General features: G+C 41.6%; 2 protein-coding genes across 5 annotated transcripts in view; both read right to left on the bottom strand.

Annotated features, from left to right (window-relative positions):
* ap1m3 (adaptor related protein complex 1 subunit mu 3) overlaps positions 1-14,018 on the bottom strand; it is a 21,913-nt gene extending 7,895 nt beyond the window's left edge. Inside the window, exons 1-6 of one of the 2 annotated variants that reach the window (XM_062395943.1) lie at positions 13,793-14,018; positions 8,918-9,074; positions 8,300-8,367; positions 7,698-7,828; positions 3,702-3,849; positions 2,468-2,594 (exon numbers count right to left, since the gene is read on the bottom strand). In XM_062395943.1, the coding sequence (XP_062251927.1) occupies positions 2,468-2,594; positions 3,702-3,849; positions 7,698-7,828; positions 8,300-8,367; positions 8,918-9,074; positions 13,793-13,834 (673 nt within the window). In that variant the 5' untranslated portion in view covers positions 13,835-14,018. Of the gene's footprint in view, positions 1-2,467; positions 2,595-3,701; positions 3,850-6,115; positions 6,651-7,697; positions 7,829-8,299; positions 8,368-8,917; positions 9,075-13,792 lie in introns of those variants that run through there. The other variant, XM_062395944.1, reaches the window with a different exon arrangement.
* A 1,723-nt stretch (positions 14,019-15,741) lies between these two features.
* c9h1orf210 (chromosome 9 C1orf210 homolog) lies at positions 15,742-22,895 on the bottom strand. Of its 3 annotated transcripts, none has more exons than XM_062395560.1 (4): positions 22,708-22,895; positions 18,597-19,162; positions 17,900-18,088; positions 15,742-16,842 (listed from the first exon to the last, which is right to left on the bottom strand). In XM_062395560.1, exons 2-4 carry the CDS (start codon positions 18,652-18,654, stop codon positions 16,643-16,645), a joined length of 447 nt encoding a protein of 148 aa, XP_062251544.1. In that variant the 5' UTR covers positions 18,655-19,162; positions 22,708-22,895; the 3' UTR covers positions 15,742-16,642. The 3 variants fall into 3 exon arrangements, with proteins under 3 accessions (XP_062251544.1, XP_062251545.1, XP_062251546.1); XM_062395561.1 differs by having other exon boundaries at positions 22,716-22,895; XM_062395562.1 differs by lacking the exon at positions 22,708-22,895 and adding an exon at positions 20,776-20,917.
* Between the last annotated feature and the right edge of the window lie 210 nt (positions 22,896-23,105).

Here is a 23,105-nt window from a genome sequence, read left to right as displayed (position 1 = left end):
CCCTGTTAGTGTGGGTTTCCTGCAGCTTCCTCCCACAGTGCAAAGACATGCAGACTGGGGATGGTTGGTAGGAATGGTGTGATTTGATGAGAATGGAGACACAATCTACAACTCATTCAAAGGAACCATCATTTGTCATCATATGCTATAAATGACGTATTGATATAAAATGGTATTGAGACAATGTAAAAAACAAAACAAAGATAACATTCCCTGACTGATACAGCAAACCCACAGAGTCAGCATGACCCCTCCGATGCTTTTTATTTTGCTCTTGTTTGTGTGTATCTGTGTGTGTGTGAGTGTACATGTATGACACTTCCCCAATGCGCGTCTGAAGAATGGCTCACACTCACTCACACTAACACATACACAAACACACGCCCCCAACACACAAACACACGTTTCGAACGCAATGTTATCAAGACAAGACAAGAAAGAAAGGTCACACTCTGTCACAGCTAGGACCTTAGGGGCTGGTAGAAGAGACAGGTGTGTGTGAGTGTGTGTGTGTGTGTGTGTGGGGGGGGGTCTGTGGACATGTCAACAGAGGACGGTAGATGCAGCAGTTTCCCTGAGGTTCACCTGTTTCCCTACTTTAACGCACAGCAGCAGACAAGAGAGAGCGTGTGTGTTTTCTGTGTCTGCCGTCACACAGTGAAAAACAAAAAAGACCCACACAATCCCCGACTATGCTGATGATAGCTTGGTCGCAGCTTCTCGAATGTGAGGATTTACTTTGTGTGATCACGTAAAACACTCGTCTATGGGATCATTAATTAGTGAAAATAATCAGAGGATTTATTGATAATGAAAATATTTTTGAGTTGCAGTCGTGGTACACAGCTCATAACCATAACAGGCTGTGAACATGTTCTGTCTTCGAGGTAAAAGGTAAATATTCCCATATCTCACATCCATATAATTTTAAACAAACGTAAAACCAATCTGATCAGTAAATATGACGAATCTCAGGGAAGATGTGAGCAGTTGGAAACAAATCTCAGACTAAATGATGTTGACATCTGGTATTTTAATGGGATAAGTAATTAGATGCGCCAGTTTTCAGATAGTAAATAATAAGAGCGTAAGTTTGATATTTATTGCCACTCAATGACGGACTCCTGCCAGCAGAGGGCAGTGTTTGATGATTTATGCGCTCTGGTTTTGGCTGCGTCCAGCTGTGATGGAAGAAATGTGGATCATGCAAATATGATAATCACCAAATGACTGGGAAATGATATGTAAAACCAGGAAACTGCAGAAGCTCAGCGTGCAAAACACATTTTAATGTTTGTGTAAACATTCCCAGAGTGTGTGAGTGTGTGTGTGTCTGTTTGATCATTATTTGGGATCATTATTTCTGTGGATGTGTTATTTCCCAGACGGAAACACACAGCAGGGAAAGTGTGGGCTGCGCACACAGGATATCCACAGACCCTCACCTTTCATCTTCAGGGCTGTAGCCCGGGGTGAGGCTTAACTCAAAGAGACTAGACAGTGATGAAGCCTTCTCCCCTCGGTGAGGAGCCGTGGGGGGGGAGAAAGAAATGTAGGAGATGGAGAGAGAGAGGGCGAAAGGAAAGCAGAGGAGGAGGAGCCGGGAGGAGCATGGAGATAGCCGTGGGAGACATTATTGGAAAAATTTGGGAAAAGGAAGCTGAGGAAGGATGAAAGCTAAGCTGGGTGTGGGACAGTTGGAGTGAAGGGGTTAAGACAGAAAGAGGAGGTGAAGGTGGAGAATGAGTTCAAGGTGAGAGCTCAACCATCAAGGAGAAGCACACTCACAAGTATCTGCCTCAACTTTGGCAAAAAGTATGTTAAGTATTAAATATTCTATTAATTTTTCAAACAAATATGGAGATGTTCAACGGGTGTACAGATCACATGATAGAGAAATGCTCTCTCATGATCAGATTCCATTGATATTACTAATCTTATGAATAAAGTGACAGAGTTGTGTACTTTTAAACTGCTCCCTTCATCTGTGGCAGACATTTTTATTTTCTATAAATACTTAAAACAATGATACACATCTCAATTCAAACCGGACACTGTCTTTTTCCCATGAATATTGTAAACACGTAACATCTATTGCACTTCAGTCCGTCCTTGGAAAAGCTATCTGCCACTTGCTTCTCTCTCTCTCTCTCTCTCTCTATCTCTGTGTTTAATTTGGTAGTTGTTCTTCTCAAAGGCAGAGGATGTCGCACCTTGTTAAGCACTGTGATTGTAATTTGTGAATATGTGCTGTATTATTTATGATTAATTGATAGAAGACGCTGGGAGGGTGTTGAGGCTAACACCTTATCTCTATAACCTTGCCCCCTGGAAACTGGTTGTGTAGAATCTGCATAATCCTGATGCAGATCAAAACAGAACCTTGGTGGCAGAGCTACAAAACACAAAATACATAACATAGGACTATATTACATCTTTAATATCAAAAATTTGAAATATGACTTACTGCCTGTGATTTCAAACAGCACTTTGTCATTGAGGCCCAGTCTCAGTTCAGGCATCCCCGACAGGACCACTCTCAGCTTTATGGTGCCCAGTATTTCACTGCGCAGGACGCTGCCGTTGGCATTCACCTAGAGGAAGAAAAGAAAATTAAAATGTATATCTGATTGAAGGTATTTTGATCATTCTCTAATAATTGCTAATAGATTATGGTATCAGCTTTTCTGTTAGATCCGCTCATCTGTTGGATATAAGCAAAAACAATAACTGTGCACTTGCAGATACTTGATGATCAGCAATAGGACAGAATCACAGAGACTCCAGCACATGAACTGGGAGAAATAAACAAACCACTAAGCAGATCTGAACACACTGAGGGACGCGGCTAAGAGGCTCTCAGTGTGCAGTGAGAGAAATGGAATCGGGGCACTGGTGCAAAGGAGGATGAAGGAGCTCTGATGACATTTGACATTTAAAAAGAAAGCCCCTGGTCACAGAATAGGAATTGGGAGCTGCACTGCTGTGGAGGTTAAATACCTTTTATCACAATACACCTCATCAGCCTGTTGTATAGCTTCTCCTCGTGTGCACAATCAGGAATACAGAAATAAATACTTCACTGAAATAGAACTGAGGATTGTTGATATTAGAAACCACTTCCTTCGCAATTCAATTCAAGGAAATAGGAAAAAGTGTTCGGAGGAGACAAAACATGTCCCAGGGTTTTTAACAAAGATGATTTCAGCGCCGACACACCCACTGAGCCTCGGAGCACACGAACACTTTGACTGTTCCAAGAAAAATCTGTTAAAAGGAGGTTGATGATGGACAAAGAGAACTAATGCTGTGAGGAAATCTGTTGGACTATCAGAGTAAACATGACCTGATGTAGCTTTCCAGCTGAAAAGCCATTAAATTCTGGAGTGGATCCGGATTAATGGGCGAATTCAGCTACTTTTTTTACTTTATATGCTTCTACTTAGTCCTGTGATGGTTCATTTCCTTACAACTCATCACTTTACATCACGTGAATTAACCGACTCATTGTACAGCTTTTACTTTAGTTACTTTATAGTCAAATCCTTAATTCCCAACGTCAGGCTATATGACGAACATACCCAGAAAGTGTAAATATATGGACAGGATTTTCAGAGATCTTAGTTGTTCTATTAAACATTCTATGACTCTTCATTAACTGTTTACTTTCTCCAGATACTGTCTGGGTCACGTGTCCTCACCAGTAGATTCACAGACTCAATGACGTCCATGAAAACTTCGTTCTTCCTGTACTTGATGCCCTCGGAGCGCCAGGACACGGCGTTGGTGACGGTGGCCGGAGGTCGAGGAGCGCCGACCTCTAACTTGTGACCCTGCTGGGTGATGTACCTGAGAGAGAGAGAGACGAGGGCAGAGAGAGGTTTTAACACAAATTCAGTCTGTGAACCTGCAGAGATGTGAAAAACACACGAGCAGCAGCAGGATGGACCGTGGTGAAGTTTCTAACATCTGCAGAGAGGAGTCATCATTTAATTTATTAATTAAACTCATAACTCAAAAGAAAGGTCAACAAACATCGTTGACATTTCTGTTTATCGAATGTTTTGGTTTATTTTTTGTTTTAATCACACGTCATTATATAAAACAAAACAAGTGGTGAGTCATGGATGTAATTGGAAAAATGGAGACTTACATAAACTCACTGTTCCTCCTCCAACCACAGTAATGTAATTTATTCATTCATTTATTTGATTTCTTCGTGTGCGAGTGGAGGAGCAGGTTTGTTTAACTGATTCTCTCTGACTGCAGCCGGGGAGAATAATGACTCGTCATTGTGAGAATAGAAACTGTGGTGAGATAAACAACATGTGACCAGGCCAGGCCCCCCCCCCCCACCACCACCACCACCATCACCACTCACTGTTTCTACTGCAGAACTCCAGTGTTTACCCATAATGTCACAAAATGTTATGAAATTCAAACGAATACAATGGGTCTGAATTCTCTCCCTTTGTTTATTGTATATATAATATATTGTGTTTATCCATATAATATTTACTGTAGCTCTTATTAATTAAAAGTGTTTGATATAGTTAACGTTAAACTCAAGACACTCATGCTTTCAGAGGCTTTGACTGTCCTCGCTTCTCATTCTGTTCTATTTTATTTTTTATTAATATAAATCATTAATAAAGACCCACTTTCTTCCCACTGGCTTTCGATTTGAGTCGAGTGTCAGAACTTGATTTCATCTGCTATTGTGCGATGCTCTAGATTCTCAAATATTTATGATGCTATTTTCAATTTCAGCTTCACTTGGCAAGCAAACCAGTTTTGATTTTGGCACATGGCAGAACGGACCGTGTCATACAAAACGATAAATAAAATCCATCTGTAGTTAATGGATGTGTTTATTCATTAATCAGTAAAAACAGTCGGCAGTATTTCCCTGTGAAAGATGGATTCTTATAGAAATCTGTTGTTAGACTTTTTGTTATAAACACATTTTGACCTGCACTTGAACCAGATGTGGAGAAGTGGCTAATAATCCCACCAGGACACGATACAGATGTTAAACAGCAACGAGACATTTCCTGAGGGACACATCTGTCTCTCTAGCAGCTTAACGCTCCACAGGCTTCTCTCTGAGTCTGTTGTTAATTGGACGTATGCAAAACACTACTGTACCTGCCAGGAATGTTAAGTGTAAAAACAATGAGGGCGGTGAGAGAACGTTAATGGTAAAGTTGTGGTTCCAACAAGGATCTGAAACTCACTGTGAAGCTTCATGAAGCTGCAGAGTCGGGAGTTTATTCTCTGTAGGTTCAACACTACGAGTCAATGCTTTGACTTTGTCTGCCTGTCATTTGAGACATTGTTATTATCCAGTTAACTGTTTGATTATTCACCGAACGTCACGACCCATGTGACCAATGAGGCAGTTACAACATTTACATCAACAACATTACGACTACTGATCTTATTCTGAATAGGCAGTATTTTGATTATATAGTTGACATGAGCTGCTGATAGAAAATACAACAGCTACTATAACATCCAACATTCCTCTGCATTTCTGCGACACACTTGTTTACATTGTTTGTGTCATTAACCTTTAACCTTAAATTAAAGAAAGATGGGCCATCAATTATATATGTACATAGAGCTATATGGTATACACTTAAACACTTATACTTAAGTACACTTCTCATTGTACTGTCGACCTTGTGTCAACTAACATACGACTATAAAACTTAGTCTGAATATGACTAGTGGCTTACACTCAAACACAGGACATGTGTCCTCAAGCAGTTGATAACTGCAGTAAATTCTTAAAAAACTCTAATAGAACGTTTGAATCCAATTGAGACGTACGCGTCTACATAATGTAACTACAGTCAGAATACTCCTCATGTTTAAATTTGATTATTACTGGACCATATATGGGAAAATGCTGTTTACAGACAACAACATATTTAGACTATTGTCTTAATTGGGTTAATATTAGAATATAAGTGTCCATGTAAACATATCTATTGATCCTAGTGTCTTGTTTTCAAGTTGTATTGCACATTTCTTCCGTCTAAAGTCAACAACACAAAGTGCTAAATAAACAGGATTTTGATTGACTGACAGATTGAGGGAACACGCCCACCGAGAGGCTCTCGAATGCATGTTGACACACAGCAACAGTCTGAGCAGATGAAAGGCGGTGACGAGTGGGCTCAGGGTCGATGTCGGGTTGTTGTGTTGCTTTGCCGTTTGTTCTGTTTCACCCTGATTCCTCCTCAGAAATGCTAATGAAAGCATCTGGAGGCAGAGTTGGCAGCAAACTGACAGATTAGCATAACAATTGCAAATCATAGCAAACACACACAGACACACACCCACCCACACACGCACAAAGGCTCATAGGGAGGCCGCACACATGAAATGCAATATTGCTCAGTCTCTGGCATCCACCCACATGCACACACACACACAACATGCACACACACATTGCAGGTAGGTAGGTGTTGAATGAAAGAGAAAAGGGGCGTTTTTTGGTTGGGGGCAGGAAAAGGTCAGAGAACTGAACTATGCCTGCAGACAGAGATTGTGTGTCAACATGTGTGTGTGTGTGCACAATACATAGATGACACTTTTGCGTGTCTTCTTGAAGAAGAGCAGGGCTTGTCTGTGCGCCTTGAGTGTGTCCGGCTGATGGTGTAATTGAGTGTCAATAGGAGCCTGGTAATTATCAGCACTATTCAGAACACACACACACACACACACACACACACACACACACACACACACACACACACACACACACACACACACACACACACACACACACACACACACACACACACACACACACACACACACACACACACACACACACACACACTCACACTCACACTCACACACACACACACACACACACACACACGTACAAGCTTTGGTGTAAAAGCATGAACTACATGTACAAGTAAATCTAACATCATAAAAACACAAGAAAAGCAATGTATCATACGAGTTGGAACTTTTTTTTTAAATACCCAGTGAAGCTGATCATGTGAAATGTTTTCATCGTGGAAACAAGCGTCTCTCAAAAGGAACCCGGAGGAGAGAAGAGCCACAACCAGGCTGTGCACACTGAGAACACTAAACACTGGTCGAGCCAGAGAATAGTAGTTTCAGTTCATTTCACTCGCTGAATAAAGCTCCACCACACATTACAGGATGAGTCAGCAGCTGTACTGGGTTGAATGGGAATAAGAACAAGTCGGACCATAGCACAGGAGCACAGTGTTCTCTTTCTCCCTCTCTGCTGGTCCCTGGTACTTCTTTGAAACAAAATTAGAGCACATGTAGTTTATCTAAATCACGGATAACCCTTCTAATAAGGCTATGGACTCCCTTTTGAGATGCTTTGGCTGTTTAATATGTATTATTAAAACTTTATCGGCAGCTGCAGTATAGCTTTTCTGTTCAGTAGCCTTTACAATTTGTGTAGTAGCAGTGTTTCTGGTTTGACGGCACTGTGCGTTTACAGGTGTGTCTATTCCCTGACGGGACATAGTGCAGCAATTATGAACTTTGACAGTTTTAAACTTGAACCTAATCAGCCCGATTGCTCATTTGACACAACACAGTACCAACACACTTCTACAGATCACACCTTTGTTATGGCACCACCTTTGGGAAAACTGGTTTTACTAGTAAGGCGGACTGTGTGACAGTTTTCTTACTCTTGCAGGATCTTGCTGTCGGTCGTCTGAGGGAAGCCGAAGTCCATCACTTCGTCCATCAGCTCGTACACCGTCACGAAGTTGTCCCGAACGCTCTCCTCCTCCAGCTCCTTAAAGTACTCCTTAAATACCTGCACACAGTCACAAAATACACAGTGTGAGTACAGCACGATGTATTAGCAGCTCAGATGTCTGTGCCCTAAACAGGAAGTTATGGCCACCAGACAATTAGCTTAGCTTCGCATCAACACAACAAACAGGGGGAAGCAACCAACTTGGTTCTGATCCAAAGCAACAAAAACAAACTCCAAGTACCTCAAAAGCACAGAGTCAGCAGATAGACGGTGAAGAACAGGGGTGTCCAAACTTTTTAAACCCGAGGGCCACATACAGAAAAAATTTGAGGGTCTGGGCCTCTCACGGCGCCATGCCCCGTGGGGCCGTGAGTGTTTGTTTATTTTGAGGCGGGCCAATTTTAAATGGATGGCCGGCCGCAGATGGCCCGCGGGCCCTAGTTTGGACACCCTGGTGTAGAAAAATATTTACAAAAGATACATCACCCTTTCTTTAAGTATTTGGATGATTTGTGCAACAGCTCTCACCTGGATTATTTTATAAAGAAAGGCGTAAACAAGAGCAGCGTTGGCGTTCTTCTTGGTCATCGCCACCACTGAAGAAAAGACTGTTAAGAAAAACAAGGTGCCCGAATCGAGCTGGAAAAAAAACAAAGATGCACATTGGTCTAAATCACAGTTGTGGACATGTTGGGGGGAAATCATTTAGATACTGTGGTCGGTTAAGAGATGAATGTAAATAAATTAAGTCATCAGAATATATAAGGAAATGGTCCCAGGGCGGTTAAATAGCTCCCACTTGTCCCACTTGTAGACTACTGCAGTGCACTGGGAATTCCACTTACTCACAACTGCAATATCATGCTGAATTAGTAATATGTGAGGAGGTTTGACCGCCCAATTTCCCATGAGAAAAAGCTTAGGCCATGAATAACACATCACAGTGAATCTGTGCTCTGTTCTTCAGCTGGCTGTGAAAACATGTCGTGATAAAACTGGAGCTCAGGAGAGAAGAAGCTCAGGACGGCTCAGGAAAAGGAACCCGTTCAGGAAATGCTTTAAATCTCTGAACACCCATGACTGAGGAGGAAAGTAGGAAACTACACTGAGATGAACTGCTGCAGGTCTTTGGGCTGAAGTGGATACGGTAAAGGTTGTTGTGTTTGAGCCACAGGAAGTGTGTGGAGCCGTGGCAGACGAGCGGCGTCATCTCAGCCTCTTCCTCCCTCTTCATCAGGATGGGCATGAAGTGGTCGATCTCGTTCATGTCCATGTTCCCCTTGTAGTTGCGGCCGATCAGCACCTGGACGCAGCGCAGGAAGGAGAAAAAATATAAAAAGGCAGGCAACGCTTTTGCAGAGGCAGAACCCAGATATGAAATATTTAAAGGTTTTTGAGCCGACTCACCAATCCTGAGCACTCAACCTTAAAATACGCTTCAAATAACCACTACAGACAACCAACCCCCTGGATGGAGCTGATACCCTTTTTTCAAAATTCACCCACTGAGGAAATGTGCAAACTGTGTCGAATCTCTGGTAATGAATGATGAATGACCAGCTTCCCAACATGAAACTGGGAGCAGAGTTTGGAAATGTGCGAAATTAGTTTAACAAAAGTGTTCAAACTTCCCAAACACATTAAAAGTTTGAGGAAATGTGGTGTCAATGAACGATACTGGTGTAAAGCTCGATATACGTTGTACGATTTGAGCCAATTTCAAAGATGCACGACTCACTCTGAGTCAAACCAAACATGGCAAAGAATAATGATCTGAATCAGGCGCTTGTGTGTGTCTTGACTCATCCTCTTCAAATCATGAAAAAAGAGCAATAACCTGTTTGTTACAGTAGCTCACAAGAAAGTAAATAACATGTGGACACGTGTCTCAATTTCTATAACAAAAGTAGAGCTTCTTACAACAATACGTTCTCTGTTCTTTTGAGACTACTGTCACCAATATCTCTGCCTTTTCTTAGGCCATTCTTACATTTACTAAAGACATAGTTGAGCCACTTTCTGCACAATGTGGACGCTGCAAAAAAAGGGAACAATAAACTTCCAGATAACAAATGACGACCCAGAAACTCAGGTGACACTGTGAACAGTAGTTATTGGAAGACAAGAAGTTTATACTCTGAGATGAACGATAAAGCTAAAGTCCTTCCATCCCAAAAAGTATCTAGCATTGAGCATGAATGAGACCTAACCCTAATGAAACTTATTCTATCCACGATATTTTAACAAAACTAAAACGTTGCTCTGAGAAACAACCACGTCTTCTTATTTCAGCGCCCACAACAATAGGAGTCAGCAGTCTGACTCCATCACAGAGTGGAGTGAAGAAAGAGATCAAAGATTTTACGCTTGAGGGATGTGACACACACACACATACAAAGCTTCCCCACCCTTTCTTTAATAGAAGAGTCTGTGTTGCACAGGGGGGGGGGGGGGGTTCACGCAGGAGCACATACAACAAAGGCAGGAGGAAATAAGAAATACAAAAAAAAGAGGAAATTCCAGCAACGTAAAGTAATCTGGGGGAGAGAAGGGATATGAACAGATCGCTGCTCGGCTCCAGTGAGAGGAGACGGGAACCGTAGAGCGACGAGGTCACAGGTCAGCGGCGTCACAGAATGAGCTCTGGACCAATCCACGTATCAAAAAGAGGGAGCAGCGCTGAAGGACCCGTCTGGAATGTCAAGAGACTTTGTAGATCTGAAGCCAAAGGATGAAAGGAATCCATGACAGCGTATATTTGTTCACATTGGTTTGAACTCTGTGTTTCTGAACTCTACATTCTGTTCCTAATAAATATGGATGGATCTTAAATCAGAGTTTGATCAAGGTAATCGACTCTGACAATCAAGTAACTGTCTTAGTTGCTTTTCTCTACCTTTAATCAAACCGAACAACTTTGGGTTTTAAATAGTTGACGAGAGAAAACAGGCAACTTGACACGAGTTGTGAAATAAACCTCTGAAAAACTGCAAATCATCATAAACAACCAACCACTCCCTACTGAATCATGGCCTTAAGCCCATTGCAAGTGGATCTTGGATAAAGAACTGAGATGTATGAGTAGTCTATGTGTATAATGTGGTGCAGACTGACTCTCTAATGATAATTCCTTCTTCGAATCATCACCAAAAAGTCGAATTTTGACCGTTCTACTCTCTTTTCCAACGGTCAGAAAACTGAAGAGTGTTTTTTTGGAGTCAGTCGAACCTCCAGCCAATAATGTTTGACCTCAGGGAGACTCCAGAGTCAACACGTCTCTACCACGGGTCAGTTAAACTCGAATTAACGAAAGAAAATGTCAAACAACTTTGTTTGTTTAGTCAAGGCTGGTTTTACACAGCAAATTAAAAAAAAAGTCACGCTAACATTTAGAATATGTCATGCCCCGAGGCAGAGTGCACCAACCAACACACATATTCCAGGTCTATTTTCAATGTGTTCGTTCCAAGTCAAAAATACAGTATCATACTTTTAAATTACAAATATTCATACACCTCCAATTATCTCCCTGATGCCATATTATGATTCATACAAAAAGTATCTTAATATAAAAAGACGTATAATTGAACCATTAAAAACATAAACAAGCTACAATAAAGAAAAGAATAAGAGGCAAATGGTTTTCTCTATTTAAAATTACTTTCAACTGCTGGTTAAATCTAGAAAGAATAACCATTACTGATGTTTTAAATCAGTTTTCAAAACATAACAACAAATGAATGAAATATTATCTATTCAAACCGATAGTGGCCTTAAATAACATTGCAGGGATTAAGGGAAAGTTGTGTTACTGGGACACACGAGGCAATCAGCGACCGGGTGGAATCCATGTGAACCGTTCGCTGCTGACTCTCACTGGAGCAGATCCCTGGAAGGCAAACAGGGAGCGAAGAGAGACTAAAGAGCTCCTGTCGGTTTGTTTCACCATCAACAGATTGGAAAGAAAAAGAATCGTATCAAACAGATCTCAGAGCAGAACTCAGAACGGTATTATCAGCAGGATGATGATGTTTTTAAAGCGTTTGTTAGAGCTGTTGGAAGTTGACAGTTGTTTACTTGTAGATTGAATAAAAACAGACGCCACTGAGCTGCTCCATCAACTGCAGCCGTTTAACACTGAGCACACTCACAGTGCCTCTGTGTCCGAGCAGCTGGAGGCTCATTTAAACTCCTCTATAGTCTTTACTCAGAACGAGACTAACAGATGAGAACGTATCGTTCTAATGAGCATTATTGTGGATTGTACATTTAACTTTTACTGTACACCATGAGGTACAGTACAAATGTATAATTCATAGAAACACATGCAAAAGACATTCAATAGAGTACTGCAATTCATTCTTGGAGGGGGGGAACATGACTGTCTGTCTAGCTTTTGAGTGATCAATCACTCAAAAGCAGAAACAGTAACTTGATAGTGGAGCTGCCTAGTCCCAGTAATTAGGGTTCATCCTCTGGGCACCATGAATGGATGGTCCGACAGGATCGGTCTTTACAACCCTGCCTATATATCGTTATATTTGATATGTGGTGGAATTCAAAATATTTGGGAGTATTTATCACAAGAGCAATTAAGTATTCTTCTTTTCATCCTCAGCTGTTATTGAGGACAGGGGACCCCGGCTGGTCAAGACAGAGGAGGGGGGGGAAATGAAGGTGAAGATCTGCTGACTTGCCTCGGGGCAGAGAACGACAGACAGAGAGAGAGAGAGAGAAGCTTTAATCTGTACAATCAGACATCCCTGCTATGAGGGACTGATCCTTTTCCCTGATGGGTATTGTCTGGTATGTTTAAGGCTTCTTCAGCTATTCCTTTTCTTGCCTTGAAATAAATTAACCCTGTGAGGATTAAGATGTAAAACTCCATGAGGGAAACTATTCTGCGGCCTCTTTTATTCCTCGTGTACTGAAGACGATACACCCCTAACATGTCAGACACATGTCAGGGTGTTTTCCACATTCTGGATTTGGGGCACTTGAAAAAACACTTTGAGGGGATGCTACTAATTTATATATTTTTTACTTCATTTGAACCATTTTCACCGAGTTAAGGGCTCAAGGACACTTGGATGACGCCACAGGAGCAGTTTCTTTATACGTTTGAAGAAACAGTCGCCATTTACTTCAATTGTGTTATACTGGGCTGCAACACTGTTTACCCCTGAGACTCCAGAAGTGTTTTGTGAACTCAAACCCTTCATCCACCCCTTCCTCATAGTGGTGAATAGATAATGAGTGGATTTACATTTCTGGGTGAACTATTCCTTTAATGTCATAGTGTCAAATAAAAGAAGATGGCATATATTCAAAATAACGTATGATGACTCAAGCACATTTAAAACATAAAAGTGTTATTATTATTATTATGTTTTTTTATGATATTAAATCTCTGTGATAATTTGTGGTGCAAAGTTTTGGAGCTGCAGAGGGTAAAGTTTTAAACTTTGAAATAGGACACATCCGATATAATGAAGTTGCATCACTGCACAAGAACAAGAGTCTCAGTGTGTGTGTGTGTGTGTGTGTGTGTGTGTGTGTGTGTGTGTGTGTGATTATGTGTGCGTGTCTATCTATAGCTATGAGGACCAATTTCGGTTCAATACCATTATTTTGAGGACATTCTGGCTGGTTCTCACGAATTCAAAGGGTTGCAAGACTTTGTTTAGATTAGGTTGAGATAAGTGTGTGGTTGTGTGTGGGTGTGTGTGCGTGTGTGTGTGTGTGTCTGTGTGCATGTGTGGGTGTGTTTTTGTTGTGAAACGAGTTTTTCAAGTTGAGCTGCTCTCAGGGTGACGCGCCACCTGGAAGGACACGTACAGGAAACACCTCTAACATCTGGTTCACGACGGGCAGCGAACTAACAAACACACATTAAACCACACCTGACGTAATTTTAAAGTTAGAGGGGAGTCCTCTCCTCGTGCAGCAGGTGCTCCACTGCACAACCTGCTGTCAACTCCCCCCCCCAACAACAACAACAACAAGTCGGAACAAACTTACCTTCCCCTTCAGGTCCAGGATGAAGATCGCGGACGCAGACATGTTGGTGCGCGTGGAGAGAGACGCTCCGTCAGAAGAAGTGTCCTGGGTGTGAAACGTGTCCGCACACAGAGATGTGGGTCATTTGTAAGAAGGGATATCCGCAGCCATCCTCCTCCTTCTCCTCCTCCTTCTTCCTCCTCTCTTCCTCCTCCTTCTCTCTTGCCTCCAAAGCGGCTCTGCCTCGAAATGCCTACGCTCCACCGCGTCAAGTTACCGGTGAGGAAGTAAAGGACATTTCCGGTTGTTAAAAAGTACATGTACTTCAGAACTATACCCAAGTGCGTGCACTTAATTTGTGTATATTGTTGTGTGTGTGTGTGTGTGTGTGTGTGTGTGTGTGTGTTTATTTCACTCAAGACAATTTAAATATACAATCTCAAATCTTGAATGACAAGGAACAGAAAGAAGAATAATCATTATGTAATCAAAAGACATTAATGAACAAAGCAAATAATTCAATATAACATTTAAATTTAAAATAGCTGCAGGCCAACAAAGCCCCTCACCTCCCTCTATCATACGTTTTAGGTAAGCAGGTATATATATATATATATGGTTTCTTAACTTAATTAACTTATTTGAATTATTCTGATATCTCTAACATTATGCTTATTTTTCTGTTCTAATATATTGCAGAGGATCTTGTTCTACTTTTTATTTGCTTAACAACGTTTATTTGCAATTACAACATAACAAATTCCCAAAAAGAGAGTTTCAAATAGTTTCAACCTCAGTATTTTGTTTTACCTTATCATGAAATCACAACTATAATAAAAATGTAATTTATTAATTTGCTTATATATTCTATTCGTTTAATTGTGTTGTATTTTTTATTTTTACTTCAAGTTAAGTGTATATTTTCTACTTCCACAAGCTTATTTATTAAGTATTTTTTTCACGATATTTTTGTTAGGAAATCAACAACAGTACATGATAGCCCTTTTAGTGATTTATTTCTGAGGCTATTTAATCTAATGGCATCCCTCCAATGTTTTCATCCACTTTCACTATTAGAGTTCAATCGTGGACTTTTATTGTGAAGGCTAAACCCTCACAGTTCTGGTTCCTCTCCAGCTTCTCTGTGTGAACTTGATCATCAGTGTTTCCGGGTGAAGCAGCTCTTCTCCTTTCAGCTCCACTCAGACCTGACACACCCCCTTCATCAGCTGGACCCCCTGAGATGCTCCAGCTCCCTGCCCCAGTCCAGCTCCTCTGACAGGCTGCATCACTGCTGCTGGTCCCAGTACAGAATCAGGGAGGTGAGTGTGGGGATTCCAGTGAGAAAACCAACTGTTGGGCCTTCATTCACTCTGTTTCACTGACACATCAGCTTTTTACTGAGGTCACATATTCAACAGTTTACACAATTATCTAAAAGTTGACTTCACAATACAGGGAAGTACTGAATACATATTCCAGCCCATTGTTACCATCCAAAAACTAGAAGTCAATCATGGAGAATTACTGAGAAGTGAGAAGTGAGAAGTGAGAAGTGAGAAATGCTATCTTTAGTATATTACAATTACCCTCTTTAGTTTACCTGCCCTATTTTTTATTTGCAAGTTGTCATACTTTTTCACCTGTCGTCCTACATGAAAAAATCATGGTAGTCAGGTTGTTGAATTGTGTTTAAAGATGTGTTGTTGTAGTTTGTAAAACAGCTGCACAATATAAATACCTTTAGCCTTAGCATACCCTCAGGTCCGACCTATACCTTCGATGACGAGGCCGAAAACACTTGATGACGCTAAAGTACACAACGGTAGTTATGTCGCTAGCATCGGTTGGTATATGCTACTGCTGCTAACATGTGAAGTTAGTTGGTAACTTAAATTGTGCAGAAGACCTTCAAATGTACAAGGGATATCCACCATCTTGTCCGATATTCTAAAAAATAAAATCCACACTTTTTGAAAAGCATCATAGTTTATTCGCCAGTCAGAGTTCCTCAAGTTTGAGCAATTAAAACGTCTTTTCAATCAATTCATGTTTAACACACATTTGCTTATTTATCCCTGATGAAACATGAGAGTGCAAAGTGAAATGTTCCTCTCCACAGCTGAGATCTTCTGTCCACGATAATGTACCCGACTTGTGATACAGCTTCAGAAAATCAATCAACCAATCGATAACTGTCAAGAGACACACGTGATTGGTTAATATATATACACAGATAACCCATAGGCTGCATGTAAAGATGGACAACGCTTCTCCACTTCCTCCCACAGTCCAGAAACTAAGCCAAAATATTCCTTGTATTCATCATCACAAACATCAATGTGAGAAGAACTTCCGTAAATTGACGAAACCATTAGTTTGGCCCACGTCCCATCCACTAACACGGAGGAGGCTGGTTTATGACCTATCCTGCAGCCAGCCACCAGAGGGCGCCAACAGCACACTGGCTTCACTTTTGGGGAGTCGCCACGTCGTCCATCTTTATATCCACTCTATGAGAAGACCTGTTAATCTCTTTTCTTTTTAAACCTTTAGAGTTGATCCCTTTGATTATCACTAATAAATAAGTAACAAATAATTTACTGTAACTGTCGTCGCTTTGCTGAAAGATAAAACATGACCACAGTGACTCGTCATTAGACCACACGTTGAGAACTAGTGCACTTCTTTCTGCGCTTCCTTCAAATTCAGAAGCACGCAAGCCCAGGTTTTTACTTTTTACAAAACTTAACCAGGGTTAAAAATGTGCCCCTTTTGTGACTGACAATTTGAATCTCACAGAAATAAACACAAACCAAAGAAAAAGGTGGGAGTGGATTTAGTGGTTCAGCTGAGTGGAGACACTCGACACTAAGCGATGGTGAATTCAATCTCGTCCATCTCCTCCTCGCTGTCCTGCATGATCTCCGCCGCTCTCTCCGCCCTCGCTCGCTCGCTGGCCGGGATGTAGTTGTCCTCGATGAAGCCGTCGTCGTCCTCCTCGCCCACGTGAGGGACACAGTGAGGGTTCACTCCATGGCCACTCTGCATCCTGAACCCAACGTCAAGGCCTGGGAGCACAGAAAGATTACAAATGCATCAGACAATTTATAAATACAAAAAACACTCCTCAGTAATCCAACAAATAAAGCAGCTATGGTTATTTTTCACGCTGTTCCATGTCTTTGCTGACGAGGATCGTGCCGACTGTGAGAGGACAGAGTACACTAGATAATACGGAATGTCCCGCTTTAGAAGGGAAATGGACATTTTCACATAAGGGAAAGAAAAGCCAGGGTGTGTGGTTTACAAGGACGCGCTCACAGCCACGGGAAAGGTCACTCCCAAGTGTCATTACAGCAGGAGTCTTGAAGCTGAACTGGAGGAGTTGCAAGGACAAATGCACTTGTGTGCAGTTAAAGCTCTTTGGTGAAGTTCAGGAGCCTGACGAGCAGCTTTCACAGTGTTCTGTCAGAGACAAGGTCACACAGACACTTGTCCACAGGGACAATGGACAAACTGGGAGAGCCTGTGAAAGAGCAAGATAAACAACAACACCCTGGATTCTGGATGGTTTTTTGTTCCGATAAACAAACTTAAATAGTTGTCGACAAGTTGTCAACAACTTGACAAGTTGTTGACGTAGATAAAATGTGAAAATGCTGTCATCATTTTTATTGATAAATCATATTACGTCGATATAAGCTTGGGGAAATTATCTTAATTACGTTTACAGCATATTTTAACAAAACGTGATAAGACTGATGACGTGAACATTTTGTTCATACCGTTTCATCTATAGCCGTCACAAAATCAACTGCATTCCTATATTTCTTCCTGAATTAGTATTACCTCTGTATCACATACAACCCATCACCTCCAGTGAAAAATATATCAAAGCTTTCTCGAACCAGGAAGTAGTTGAAGTAGTTGAACCCAGTTATTGATGTTCAGTTTGTTCAATACTTCTAAATGACATACACCAGTAAATCACTGACTTTATCATTTGATGCAAACGGACTGAACACTGTTCATTCTTCAGCAGCATTCTCATTTAACAACAAAAACTATTTGTTGTCATGAATTTATTTCCTCAAATTAATTGTGTGGAGGAGTATTAAGACAAACCTGAGGCATCTATCTGGCTGACGGTGTCCGCCTCCCTCAGCCGTGTGTGCCGGTAGCTGGCCAGGTAACGCCGGACCACGGTACATTTAGCCAGGAGGGCGATGACGATGGAGATACCGATGGCTGTGACCAGGACGGCCGCCAGGAACTCCCAGTTGTGATTGGTGTATTTGTCTGTCGGTGTTGTTTCTGTAAGAGAGACAAAATAATCCCTTAGTTAGTGTGTTCTGGTTGTGAGGCAGCCCCAGTGCAGACCAACTTAAAGGAGCCGCATTATATTGTGACTCAGTTTGAAGATTTCAGTCGGGGTAATTCCTTTAAAAGTTTGAAATGCTCTTTGTAGCCTCTGTCTGAATTTGCTCCTGACCTGTAGAAACCTGTCAGGACCCACAAAGTCATGTGTATCCAGTTTCAGAGACAAAAAGATGTTTTTATTTTTACGATCTTTTATTTACACTAAACACAACTGTTATTGTGGAAAACGTCGGGGCTCGGGTCGGGATTGGACAAAAAAAAAAAGAGAATGCATGTTGGGTTCCATTCAGGTTTGTCAAATTCTTTCTCTGTGACTCTGTCGGGTTTGGCCAGAATCAAATTATAGCTGTCAGAGGTGAATTATGCAAATGTGGGCCGTTGGAATGTCACGTGACATCCAAATTATGTCAGTTTGACTTTACAGATGTAAATGAATTCTCACCATTGAATGCTGTGGTTGGTGTCGGTGTAGAGAATGTGGCATTCAATGATAGTTCCATCTGGCTTTGCTCTTATTGGACAAGAGTGACTCGTCCTCCGGGGCTCGATTTGCTTCCTTTTGGATGAGACCTGTTTCCTGCTCTGGGCACCATCAACTCCAGTGTGAAGCCATGGATGACGGGAGTATATCACACATGCATGTATGTCAGGGGACAGGACGGTGTATGTGACCCGCTGGGGAAGAACTCCACTTTATATAAGATCCAACAGAGGTTTTAAATGTTTCATCTACCAAGGTCTGGTAAAGTCAAACTCTGCTCAGTGTTGTATTGTCCTCAGCAGGTAAAAATAAAAAAATGAGAGTGACGCGAGGGAGATGTTGCAGAGCAGGAACCTCCCCAGATGAGGGAGTTAGTGGAATATCTCTGTTGACCAGGAGGGTGATTGACCCTCACAGCTCCACTAGGTGGCCACGTTGAGTGACGGGCTCAGTAACAAGTGAACGGTGGTGGCAGAAGCTGTATCATCCAACGAGTGAGTGGAAATATCAGCCACACTTTTCCCGCTCTGGAGAAAGTAGGAAACAGAAAAAAGGAATTTATACCAGAATCTTTTTTTACACAGTTATACACAAAGACAATCTCTCAGTAAACCACAATGCCCACACTTCCCACGTGCATTGGGGCTTTGTATTCTTGTGGACTCAATGCATATTTCATTAGTGAATCATACCAAGAAGAGCACGAACAATCAAATGACCTAAATATTTCACTGAGTATCTGTGAGGAGTGAGAGTGTCATCAGAAAAGAAGTGGGAGACTCTAACAGGATCCGTTCAATCCAGTAATTGAGTTTGAGCTGTCAGGAACTCAGGAGGATATCATCCACAACAGGAAAAGTGTGTCGCAAACAGGAAGTCGCACATTCTGGAGGACCTTCCTCCATCGGTCTATAGTACAGCACTAATGTGTCTGTGTGTGTGTTTCATGAACAATTAAAGAAAACCTACTTGACGTTATTTGTTTAGGACAATGTCATTTAAAAGCTTCTTAATAAGAATTTATGTTGTGATGAGATACCAAATGTAAAACTCAAGATGGTACATGCCCTCACTTACTTTATGACCAACTATACCAATATAAAGTTTGAATTATGACTCGATTAAGCTCTTAAGCTGAAATACTTTAAGGCAGTTGATTTGAACTCACCTTTCAGAGCCTGTAAATATTATATTTCATACGCTTTAAAACCTTATTTCGTGTTTGTTCAATTTCTTGCTGATTTATCAGAGTCACGTCTGGATGCTGCTTGACTGTTCCAAGCCAATATCGGCATGTAAAGCAAAAATTACATGACAGCTTCACAAAAGTGAAGCTAAAACATTCTTGTTGCCACCTAGTGGCTTGGGGAAGTACATACGTGAGAGTGAAATCTGTGGTTTTCAACTCTTGATGAAGAAAGAATTAACACTTGATTTACAGGTTGAGCAGTTGTGTGGTATTTGTTAAGCAATAATATTTATTATGATATTGTTGTATTTACCCACTAAATGCATCATAAACCTAAATAGTTTTCCTATTTGTTTTTATGTCTGACATTTTTATGATCTAATTGTGTCATTAATACATTTATTCATGATACTTGTTCACATCAATAGCTCATTGATGTATCCAATGCAAATATAAAGGCTTCACCCAAACTAGTTTGTGTTTGAGACAGATAAGAGCTTCAGTTCCTCAGTCTGTGCATTTGCCAGATATTTGCATGTAGGAGTTTGGTTGGCTCTGTATTTAGGCACAAACGGCTGTGGAGAGGAAAGACCAGTTCACATCCATGCTCCACTATGACATCAGTGTTTGACATGCTTTGAGCTGATATGCTCAAAGCTAAAGACACATTAGATAAATAATATATAAATATTTTTCTAAATTCCTGCCTTTCTGGTCATTAATCATGAACTGTAGTGCTGTAATCTTGTGAGGGTATTTTCCACCTGCTGGTTGTTTTTGCTAAGTGAAACAAACACCACATAAATATTGTATCCAGCCGCGGAGGGAGAATCTTCCACATTCTTTAATTCAAAAGTTTAAAAAGAAGTCTTTCACTCACAATATTTCTCATGTGATATGTGTGGTATTCTATTTAGCAATCATAGGTATAATCCTGGGAAACTTTTACACCTTCAGGTCTATCCGGGTGTCTCGATCATTTTCTGGTGCATTTATCATTCTCAGGGTGTTTTTCCAAGTATCCAGCAATAAGCCATTCAGATGCTGTACTTAGGGCTTTTCCCCATTAGGCCTCTTCCCCTTCGTCTTCCCTAGCTACTCTCTTCAGTGGTGTTAGCTGTAAACACGGTACCAGGGCCGCCTTTATCTCTTCCTGTTCTGTCCTCTCACGGGGAAAAAGCACAACAAAAATATACACACCAAGCAACACAGGATGAGAAGCCTGGGAGTGAGGCGTGCACTGCATGTTCCACAAGTGTAGCAGTGCTCGTCTGCCAGATCTGCTGCTCCTGTATTTGTATGTGAGCATGTATGAGAGGCTCCATTTGCATCCCTGTCTGCGCGTGTCTGTGTTTGAATATCGCTCTCAGAGGAAGGAGTTGTGTATTTCCTTCATCATCCTTTGTTTCTTTGCCCCACATTGTGAGCGTGAGTGTCAGGCTCTGGACTAGTGATGGCCACGGGGTGTGAAATATTCTTCCCGTCAACAAACTGAATTAAACATCGACATCACATTCTGCTCGTGGAGTTTGATCGCGTTCCTTTGAACTGACAAATTAAACTGTAAGCTATTTTGTGCGTTCAATGTCTGCGTGTATGTAACAAAGAGTTTTATTAAGATTAAGAAGGAAACTCATGAAATCACATCAAAGCGCATCGGAGAGATCTGCTCACCGCAAAGTGCTTTTTGGCTTCTATCACAGATTATATGAATCATATTCGAGCCAGCAAACATCTTCTCCTCTCGACTCCCCGGCCGCAGTAATCACGGATAATCATTCTTCGCAGATAATAACTGAGCCGTCCTCCAGCTGACCCCCCCGCCCCTACAATCCACAGAGCAGCATGCAAGCCTCCCTCGATCCCTCTCATCCCGCTGCCAGGTCCTGTGTTTTCATCCAGCTTTGAAAATGTGTGAAGGAGTCAGGCTGTGCCATTGTTTGCCCGTGATAAGGTTTCGACAGAGCAGCACGTTCAGACCTTGTTTACGAGCGTCTCATTATCTCACTGGCGTTCGGTAAATCAAGCTCTCGGAGCTCTGAGCTGAAACCAAGTATTTACACATGAAAACTGCACCTGTGAGTTACGACTGACGTGTTTAGCATTCGTTTTGAAGCGAGTTCATGAAAGAGCCTTTGAATGTCATGTCTGGTTTCTGCCTGTCAGCCGTGGAATAATGGAGGTGTCAACACACGAGGTACAAAGCAGCTAATCAAACAAGACGCTGCACAACCTGCGTTCTGGTGTCACTTTGTAGTTTAAATATTAACTTTAGCTCCTGGTGCATTTATTAAACAAATGCTGTGTCTTTAGAGATTGAAGAAATAACAAACAAAGTGTAATCTAATAAAAGTGAACAGTGTTTTGGGTGAAAACAGAAAGTGGCCAGCATCAACATGTGGGCGGGTAGTTCCCACATAGGGATACGACTGTTATAGGAATGGATAACTATAATTTTATTAACACTATGTACATATAACATATAACATGAGAATAATTACTGTGCATTTTAACCTTGTGTTGAAAAGAAAGAGCTTTGTAGCCGTCAGCAGGTGCAGGAAATGGTTTAGTGACCAGGACGGTGAAATGTAAACACTTTGGTTTGGGCGCTTCTGTGAATTGAGACAAAATGGCCTTTATCAGCCACCACATCACACATACTGCCATGTAGGAAAATTGTATATCATAATTAATTTAGTTGTATTACTGTTACTGTATTTCAATACTGTTATAGGTCAGAAAAAGGCAGATTATTTGTTAACTATCCGTTGGCATGATAAGCCGTGTAGTTCAAAGTCATAGCAGTCATGTGACCTTTACACAGTGAAACACAGACATTGTCAGAGCTCACTTAGGAAACCAGCTCTTCATATGAAGTCTTACCTGCTCACCTGTCTGCGTCGGCCCCGGTAGCTTCAGCCAGTTCACCTGTCGCTGTCTGTCTGTGTGTCTGTCTGTGGTTCCGTCTGTCAACGTCTACATCTTCTTTCTCCTTTCACCGTAAAAATGGAGAAATGTTGTGCAAAGGTTGAATCGGGCTGTGCTCTGCAGCTGCTTCCCAGAAGGGCGAGTTAATGGGTAACTCTCTAACCAAGGTGTGCTCCCTCCCACCTACACTCTCCCCCCCGACTCTCCCTCCAATGGCACGGCAGACCTGGTCACCGGCACGGTGTGTTGTCCCTCAGCACAAGGAAGAGGCAAATGTGACTTGTGATCACGATGTCATGTTGTTGATGATGTAGCTTTGAGCAACCGGTCGAACCAGCTTTGTGTACAAATAA

The sequence above is a fragment of the Platichthys flesus genome, chromosome 9, assembly GCF_949316205.1.
Source record: "Platichthys flesus chromosome 9, fPlaFle2.1, whole genome shotgun sequence".
NCBI lineage: Eukaryota > Metazoa > Chordata > Actinopteri > Pleuronectiformes > Pleuronectidae > Platichthys > Platichthys flesus.
This window is presented reverse-complemented; position numbering and strand designations above follow the sequence as displayed.